This window comes from Mustela lutreola, chromosome 16 (assembly GCF_030435805.1).
Source record: "Mustela lutreola isolate mMusLut2 chromosome 16, mMusLut2.pri, whole genome shotgun sequence".
Classification (NCBI taxonomy): domain Eukaryota; kingdom Metazoa; phylum Chordata; class Mammalia; order Carnivora; family Mustelidae; genus Mustela; species Mustela lutreola.
In genome coordinates this window covers 46,618,793-46,627,960 of record NC_081305.1, presented here as the reverse complement: position 1 = coordinate 46,627,960, position 9,168 = coordinate 46,618,793, and the positions used below count along the sequence as shown (strand labels likewise).

Below are 9,168 nucleotides of genomic sequence, written 5' to 3'. Positions count from 1 at the left end.
AGGAGAACATTCTGCAATTTGGGAACCCTCTGCCCCACGGATTCACCCTTTTCCAGCTCCAAGTTCGCTGGGGATATCCTGTTGTCACTGGTCGCGTGTCCCTTCCTGGTCTTCCCCGAGCTCCCTCCTCCCCGCCCCCCCCAATACACACACACACAGAGGTTTGGCTTCGAGAGCGTCTGGAGTTTAATATCACGCTGCGGTGGCCAGGAAGGAGGGTTCTGCCGCTGCTGCCGCCTCATCCACCCGGATTCTCCACGTTGCCAGCGGCGCTCCCGGGTCCCGGCCCCTGATTGACAGTGGGGGCTGCAGGGGCAACTAGGGCGGCTCTCGGGAGGCCAGGTAGGCGGCCAGGGTCACCAAGGCAGCTGCATATGTGCACACGCCCAACCCGACGGCGAGGACCCCCAGCAGGAAGGCTCGGCGGGAGGCAGCCCCTGCCCCCTGGACGTCACCCTTGGCCCAAGCCTTGTTGGTCTGTGGAGGTGTTGGGCAGCGGTGACTCAGGCATCCCTGCAGCCCGCAGCCCCAGACCCTTGCCCTGGACCCGCCCCCACCAGCTCATTCAGAGATTCCAAAAATAGGGAGCAGCCACTGTGGGCCACGCACAGGGGTGCCCAAGTGGCTAATAAAAATAGACCTCTCACTCAGTGCCACCATTTGAGCTCATCTGAACCTCACGATGACCCAGAGGTAGGAATTATTCCCGTTTTACAGGTAAGGAAAATGAGGCCCAGGGAGGTTAAGTGGCTTGCCCAAAAGTATTAACGGAGTGTGGCAGGCCTAGGAATTTGAGCCCAAGTTCCTAACCACCGCTCTGGGCTTCCACTCTGAAACACCAGTTTTACCTTTCCATGTTTCTATGCAGGTCCTTCTCTCCACTTTTGCCCCCCACCAATGCATAGCACTTCTGTTTTGTTCTGAATACGCTTTCCCCTTAGATCCAGCCCTACCCACAGACTGACCTTCTGGGCCAGGCAGAAGGCTGCAATGCCCACAGGCCAGAAACAGCAGAGCATGGAGAAGACAGCCAGCCCGAGGTGGTCGTGGGGTAGGAGCGGGGAGAGAAGGCTGCCCCTGTCCCAGTCAGAGTCGCTGTCGCTGGATGATGGGTCCTGTGGGTGGGAAAGGGCCTGAGTGGGCTTCTCCACCCACCTTCCCTGCCCCACCACTCTGCTCCCCATTACCCCCAAAGACCAATACCAGGGCCTCCCCAGAAGCACCAAAAAAGAAGAAAACATTCCAGAAGATAGGCTCTTAACTTTTACAGCCTGGATCCCCTTGAGGGGAAGCTGTATATCCTCTCTCCAGAGAAGAACCCCCACCCACACCCAGAGTTTTGTGTTCAATTTCAAAGACTCCACAGGTCCCATCATGGTAGTACAATTTCAGAGTTACGAGTGGAGGGAGATGGGATGCCTGGGTGGCTCAGTGGGTTGAGCCTCTGCCTTCACCTCAGGTCATGATCTCAGGATCCTGGGATCGAATTCCGCATCAGGCTCTCTGCTTGGCAGAGGGCCTGCTTCCCCTCCTCTCTCTGCCTGCCTCTCTGCCTACTTGTGATCTTTCTCTCTGTCAAATAAATGAATAAAATCTTAAAAAAAAAAAAAAAAAAAAAAAGAGTGGAGGCAGACACCAACAGGGACAGGAACTGGCAAAAAGTTGGAGTCCAAGAGAGATGGCTCTGGGTGTCTACGTTTCTAGGAAAAACCTACCAGCTCAAAACTAATTCTAGATTTTTTAAAAAAATTTTAAATCTTGCATTAAACAGCTCATAGGATTTTAAGCAATTCTTATAAGGCCCAAACTGCAATTAAAATCCAAGTTAGCAGAGAGGTCAAACAAACAGAAAAGGCCTCTTTTGCCCTGAAGCCAACTGCCAATCCCAGAAAAATAACCTCTCAACCCAACCGTGAACAAGATGAAAAGTAATCTCTAACTACTGGTAGTGCCCACAGGCAGCTGGCAAGCAAACCAACTCCTCTCAGAGAAAGGTACGTACCTTCAGTCTAGGCCTCACAACAATTTTTCCTAAAAATAGCTTTTCAACTGTGATGACCAGCATACGGTCCAAAAATAACCAGGCACACAAGAAACCCTAAAAGACCAGAAATAATAAGGCCCTCCCTCCGAATCAACAAAGAATGGAATTATCAGACACAGAACGATGTCAAGGTGACCCTAAATGTCTCGCTATGGCAGACGGTGTTTCCAAAAATGGCCACGACCATCTCTCATCCCACACGCTCCTCTCACAGTGTGACTGATATACTCTTGCCACCAAGGGGTGAGGTCTGTGTCCCCTCTCCCTGAGTCTGGGCAGGCTGACTCACTCATAATTGGTAGAATGTGGTGGAAGTAATGCCACATGACTTCCGAGCAGAAGTCAGAAAAGGTGAGGCAGTTTCTGCCTCGCCAAAGCACTCGTGCTGGAGGCTGGAGGGACAGAAGGATGTGGACCATGCTGCATCTGCCATGTTGTGAGGAGGCCCAAACTAGCCCATGAGGGGAGCCTCAGGCAGAAGCCCCAAGACTAAATTAAGAGAGAGACACCGACCCAGGCCCCAGCTCCTTCAGCCCCCGGACTGTTCCAGCTCCAGCCACCGGCTGACCGCAGCCTCATGAAAGACCCTGAGGCAGAACCACCCAAACCAGGCCCTCCCATATTCCTGCCCCATGGAAACCATGAGCCATAATGATTGTTGCTGTTTTAAGCAACTGAGTTTTGGGGTGATTTTTTGTGCAGCAATAGTAACCAGAAAACCACGTGTAAGAAATAAAAGACGAGTGGGGGGAGTCTGACTGCCTCAGTCCATGGAGCGTGCAACTCGTGATCTCAGGGCCGTGAGTTTGAGCCCCACGCTGGGTGTAGAGATTACTCAGAATCTTTTTTAAAAATAAATACATAATTATGACAAACTTCACAGTGTATACAAGGAATAAGAAATTATCAAAGTTAACACAATAATTTGGAAGAAAAAAAAAGCAGGAGCAACACAGAGAGAGGTGGAAAGACAAAGAACAGAGGAGCCAGAAATCAGAGGGAAGACAGGAAGCCAAAGGTGCGGGAAGAAAGATGAGTGACAAATCTGGAGAGAAAAGAGGGAAGAAACCAGGAGAGGCACAGAACAGGCAAAACCACCACTGGACATCTAGGAAGTCCCCACACAGTTGGGAAGTGAGACTCCAGGCCGAAGGTAGATACCCCAGCCTCCAACCTACCTGGGGTTCACCAGAGCCCCGTTCACTCACCTCCAGCCCCTTCCCCCAGATCCCACTAAGGCCTGCTGCTCCTACCTCCAGGTCAGGGGTTCCCAGCTCCCCAAGACCAGCGCTCACAGAAGGAAGAGGTGACGGTAGGAAGGGCCAACCCCCCAGTGACTCCGCAAAGGCTGTCTCTCGAAAGGGAGGCCCCATCTGAGGTTCCCCAGGCTTCTGGATGGGGGACACACAGCCCACGCCCGCCAGCAGAGGCTGTTGGAGCTCTCGAAGACTGGGGCTGTCCATGGCTGGGGAAAGGCTCCCAGACGGGTTTCCTGGAGGTAGAGGAAAGAAAAAAGACGTGTTCTAAAAGTCTCACCATCTTTCCCCTGACTCCTGACTCTAGAGAGATTGCTGGAAGATGCTAGTTAGTTCACTGACCCTCAGACTCGTTTGCCAGAGACTAAAACTGAGGCCCACAGAATAAAAGAGGGCCAAGCTGTGAAGAGAATTTGCGGGGTCTAGACATTCAATTCTGGGATTCTGTCTCCTGAGGCAAAACCACATACCTGTAGCACACTTATTCCAAACCACACCTTGCACACTTACTTGCCCCATGAACTACACATACCCTGTGTCAAGTCTGCACCCTGAATACCCACGTCCACGGCTGCACATACTCAACCAGGCAAGCCCAAACCCCACCTCCAGGCACTCATTTCCCAAAGGGCTCCTTGCAAACTTGCCTTGAACAACATCAGCTCCCTCTGGAGCCCCCAACCTTATTACACACTCACTCTGAATGACTCCTTGCACACCCCGAATCCTCCTAGCATCAGATCCCCTATTTGCACACATAAGAACAGGCTTCCCATGCATGCACTCCACTCTCCCTTGTTCCCATCACTTACTTTCCTTGCATACCTGCCCCAAACACCCGGTCTACGCATCCCTCCCCTACCCCACCCAGATGCACCCCGGGTACACAACTGCCTGCACCCCCACCTGCTCCCCTACGCCTCCTGCTTTACCAGAACCCACCTCTGCACCATTCCCCCATAACAGTCCCAACCCACCACACTCACACATGCTCAGACACAAGGAATGTTGCCACCCTACGATCCCCCCCTTCCCGTAGGGCCTCCCAAGCCTCATTCCAAACCTGGCTGGAGCCGATTTCCTCACCAAGGGTTTGCCTCCCCATCCCCAATACTAGGAGCCAGTGGAGGGGCCGTGCCGCCCACCTGTGCCCCTCACTCACCGCCCACGGCCATATGTCGGGACTTCCTGGGACCCTGCACCGACACCCGCCCCGACCCTGCGGCCCGCAGGTGACACGGAACTCCGCTCCCCGGGACCCCGGGCCTGGGGGCGCGGGGTCTGCGTTTTCCGCTGAGCTCCCCTCTCCACGCCCCAGGCCCGCAGCGCGCGGGGGCGGGGATGGGGGCGGGGCGGCGGGCTCCCGGCTCCGCCCTCCGCCGCGACCCGGGTGGGGGCCTTGAAGGCCGATGTCAGTGCCCAGCGCTGAAACCCTGCTACCCCAAGTGTGCGGGAGCCAGCGTGGGGCTCCGAGGACTGCGGACCCTGACCGTCCCCCCACCCCAGCCCAGGCCCAAGAGCAGCGGGGCGGAGGAGGGGGCGCCCCCGATTCTCCAGGGCCTTCCTGGCTCGGCCCCGCCTCCACACCCGCCACTCTGCTTGCCCAATACTAATAACAGCAACCGCGGCTAACTCGGTGCAGTGGTCTGAGCGCTGTGCATGGGCACGCACACGATTCCTCAGCACTGCCGAAGAGGCCCGGTCATGCACTGTCCTGTGTGGCTCGCAGCTGGGGAACAGGCGCAGAGAGGCCGGGGACTTGCCGGGGCGCACGCCGCCGGTTCACTAAGCGCGGACTAAGCCCCGACCCTGGCCGCTGCCTGAGACGCTCTAAAGTCACCATCGCATCGATTCTTCTCGGCAGCTCTCTTTCTGTCTCTGTTTCACAGATAAAGTGAGGTTCAGAGGCGTGTGCTCGCTTGCCCGAGGTAAACGACTGGTGCTAAGACCGGCAGATTGCACCCCGGGGCTGCATTCGTTGCTGGCGGGAGGGAAGGGGAGGAGGCAGGAGTGGGGGAGGGGGCGGGGGCAGAAGGCAGGGTGGGAGCTTCGGAGGCCAGGAGGGAGTGGACCGGGGATAGGGTGATGTGCTGGGTACAGGTGGTACGAGCCCTGGTCATCAGTCAGTGTTGGGACCCACACAGGCCCTACCTCTGGATAATGGCATCACCTCTCTGAACCCTCTTTCATCTGTCAAATGGGCGCCACGCTCCCTTCCTCTTGGATGTAGATGTGATCACATACACAGAGCAATAACCAATGTTCCACATTCCCTAAAGCCTGGCAAGGCAGGCGGCTGAAATATATGTGATGATGTTTGTGAATATCATTATTCACTGCTGGCTCCATCAGTCTGAATAGGGACCTTCCTCACCCTCTCCCTCAGGGAGCCCACCAGGCTTGCACAGGCTTCTCCCTCCCAGAAGCCCTCCATCTCACCCATCCCAGTCAGCCAAACTGGAGGATTCCCCTCCTGATGTGGGGCTGGCCAGGGTTCCCTTGCTCCGGGACTCCAGGGCTCCAGGGCTCTGTGCCAAGAGTCCAGACGCTGGAGTTGGCACGGGCCCCACTCCTGGGGAGAACAGATGGTGTCTGCAAGTGCACTTGGCTCAGCCAGGGTTTCTGGCAGACGACAGGCGGGGAGACCCACCGGAGGGCAGATGAGAGGGACCTGGAGCCAGGTTGCTTTATCTGGGAGAGATAACCTGTCACTAGCTCCTTAACTTGGCTCTGGTTCTTTTTTTCATACAGCTTATCACTATGAAACATATTCCATATTTCTGTCGCTGGTAGTGTGAATCCTCTCCCCCATCAGTATCAGCTTGAGGAGGGCTGGGATTTGATCTGATCGCCTTTGTTCGCTGCTGTGCCTCAGGGCCTAGAACAGTGCCTGGCACAAAGTCACCCTTCAATACATATTTGTAGGAAATGAGGGCGGGGGAGCGTGAATTCCCACCAGCCTGTTTTCCACCAAATCTTGGAGCACTTTCTACTATCACTTGGCATATCCTACGGCCCAGAAATTCCACTCCAACCAGACGTGAATGTATGTCCACCACAAAGCAGATTTCCTGCGATAAATAAATAAGATTTCCTGCGGGTAAATAAGTTGTAGCATCTTCACACCAAGGAAACTACGCAGCAAAGAAAAGGAAAGATCTACAGCCACGTGCAACAGTGTGGATGAGGCACACAACTGAAATGCTGAGCAAAAGATGGGAGACACAAAACAATACTTAAACAGTGTGATTTCATTTATATAAAATTCAAAAGCAGGCAAAATTAAGCCGTGTTGGTAGAGGCCCAGTGAGTAGTTACCCTCGGGCCTTTGGGGCACTCTGGGGAAAGGTCATCATATTCTTCTCTTGAGCTCACTTGTGATTATCAGGTGTGTTCAGTTTCTGGAATTTAATCCCATTGTTCACTTATGATTTATGTCCCTTTTCTGTATCGAGATTATACTTCAAAACAGTTTAAAAAAAAACAACAAGTGAGTCTCTACAGACTGACCTGGGGAACTTTCGAAGATGTATCACTGAGGGGAAAAAAGCAAGATCTAAAACAATACCTACAGTTGCTATGGAAAATGGTATGGCAGTTCCTCCGAAAATTAGAAACAGAGTTACCATATGAGCCAGCAGTTCTACTTCTGGGTACTTACCCTGAAGAACTGAAAGCAGGGTCTTGAAGTGGTCCATGTTCATAGCAACGTTGTTCACCATAGCCAAAAAGATGGAAGCAATCCTAGGGTTCATCAGCAGGTGTCTGGATGAAGCAAATGGGGTATCTATTTATAATTCAGCCTTTAAAAAGAGCAAGAAGGGGTGCCTGGGTGGCTTAGTGGGTTAAAGCCTCTGCTCTCGGCTCAGGTCGTGATCCCAGGACCCTGGGATCAAGCCCCGCATCGGGCTCTCTGCTCAGCAGGGAGCCTGCTTCCCGAGCTCGCTCTCTCTCTCTCTCGCTGCCTGCCTCTATGCCTACTTGTGATCTCTCTCTCTGTCAAATAAATAAATAAAATCTTTGGGGAAAAAAAAAAAGGAGGAAGAAAGTTCAGGGGTGCCTGGCCAGCTCAGTCAATAAAGTGAGCGACTCTTGATCTCAGGGTTGTGAGGTCAAGCCCCATGATGGGCATGGAAACTCCTTTAAAAACATTAATTAAATAGGGGTGCCTGGGTGGCTCAGTGGGTTAAGCCTCTGCCTTCGGCCCAGGTCATGATCTCAGGGTCCTGGGATGGAGCCCCACATCGGCTTTCTGCTCTGCGGGGAACCTGCTTCCCCTCCTTTCTCTGCCTGATGCTCTGCCTACTTGTGATCTCTCTCCCTCTGTCAAATAAATAAATAAAATATTTAAAAATAAATAATTAAAAAAACAAAGAAGGAGAAGATTGTGATGCACGCGACAATATGGACTACCCTGAGGACATTATAAAAGGACAGCTGAACCATTCTACCCCTGCGAGGCATCCAGACAGTTCTAGGAATAGAGACAGAAAGTAGAATGGCTGTTGCCAGGACTGGAAAGACGAGGGTGGGGTGTTGGTTTTTGTTTATAGCTTGTGTGTTTGTTTTTATTTATTTTTATGTTACGTTATTTTATTTTTAAGTAAGCCCAATGTGGAGCTTCAAGACATGATGCTGAGATCGAAGGTCACAAGCTCCACTGAGACAGCCAGGCACCCCTGTTTGTTTTTAGTTTAGTGTTTATTTTTTGTTTTTTAAGTATAGTTGACGCACAGTGTTACATTAGTTTCAGGTATTAACATAGTGACCCAAGTGCCCTAAACCTTATGCTATACTCACTACAGGTGTCACTACAGGTGCCATTACAATATCACTGACCATACTCCCTATTCTGCACGTTCCATCTCCAACTCCTTCGTGCTACAGCTGAAAGCCTCCTCCTCCCACTTCCCTTCACTCAGCTTGCCCATCCCCTCTCCCCTTCCCTCTAGCAACCATCAGAAAGCATCATCTTGAGATGTTGTTTTTTATTTTTACTTATTTGTTTATTTATCTTTAGACAGGGAGAGAGGGAACTGAAGTGAGGGGTGGGAGGGGCAGAGGAAGAGGGAGACAGAAAATCCTAGTGTGGAGCCCAGTACAGCGCTCCATCTCATGCCCCTGAGATCGTGACCTGAGCTGAAACCAAGAGTCAGATGCTTAACCATCTGAGCCACCCGGGGGGCCCCAGGGACGTTTTTCTTTCATGGGTACAGAGTTTCAGTTTTGCAAGATGAAAAGAGTTCTAGAGATTGGTTGCATATTTATGTAAATGGACTTAATGTCACTGATCTGTACACTTAAAAATGGCTAAAACATAACACCTACATTATATATCTTTTACCACAGTTCTTTTAAAATTTAAAAATACCAAGTAGTTAAATATTCAGTTTGCTTCTTTTTTTTTTTTTTTTAACTTTTTTTTTCTTTTGTCAGAGAGAGTGAGCACAGGCAGACAGAGTGGCAGGCAGAGGAAGAAGCAGGCTTCCTGCTGAGCAAGGAGCCTGATGTGGGACTCGATCCCAGGACGCTGGGATCATGACCTGAGCCGAAGGCAGCCGCTTAACCAACTGAGCCACCCAGGCGTCCCTTCAGTTTGCTTCTTGAAAAAAAATGTAAAATATCCTTTTTTTTTTTTTTTTTTTAAAAAGAGATGTGAAATATTCCATTTCAGTAACAACACCACCAACAAAATGAGATCATGATCTGAGCCGAAAGCAGAGGATTAACCCACTGAGCCACCCAGGCGCCCCCTGGAGCATGAGATTCTTGATCTCAGGACTGAGTTCAGGCCCCACCTTGGGTGTGGAGATTAAAGAAATAAAAACTAAAATAATAATAAGAGTAATTTTAAAAAATAATAAAAGG

General features: G+C 51.6%; 1 protein-coding gene across 2 annotated transcripts; it reads right to left on the bottom strand.

Moving 5' to 3' along the window:
• Positions 1-162: 162 nt before the first annotated feature.
• Positions 163-4,796, bottom strand: TMEM91 (transmembrane protein 91). Of its 2 annotated transcripts, none has more exons than XM_059151387.1 (4): positions 4,463-4,796; positions 3,298-3,536; positions 966-1,115; positions 163-289 (listed from the first exon to the last, which is right to left on the bottom strand). In XM_059151387.1, the coding sequence occupies exons 1-4, from the start codon at positions 4,473-4,475 to the stop codon at positions 239-241; spliced, it is 453 nt and encodes a 150-aa protein (XP_059007370.1). In that variant the 5' UTR covers positions 4,476-4,796; the 3' UTR covers positions 163-238. The 2 variants fall into 2 exon arrangements, with proteins under 2 accessions (XP_059007370.1, XP_059007369.1); XM_059151386.1 differs by having other exon boundaries at positions 163-477; positions 4,463-4,791.
• Between the last annotated feature and the right edge of the window lie 4,372 nt (positions 4,797-9,168).

What these genes read in the sequence shown, in the direction of transcription:
- TMEM91 (XM_059151386.1), bottom strand. An exon ending in TGGGAACCCCTGACCTGGAG is followed by an intron (nt 1,116 to 3,297) that starts GTAGGAGCAGCA and finishes TCCCACCCACAG; the next exon opens with GACCCATCATCCAGCGACAG. An exon ending in CCTTCTGCCTGGCCCAGAAG is followed by an intron (nt 478 to 965) that starts GTCAGTCTGTGG and finishes ACACCTCCACAG; the next exon opens with ACCAACAAGGCTTGGGCCAA.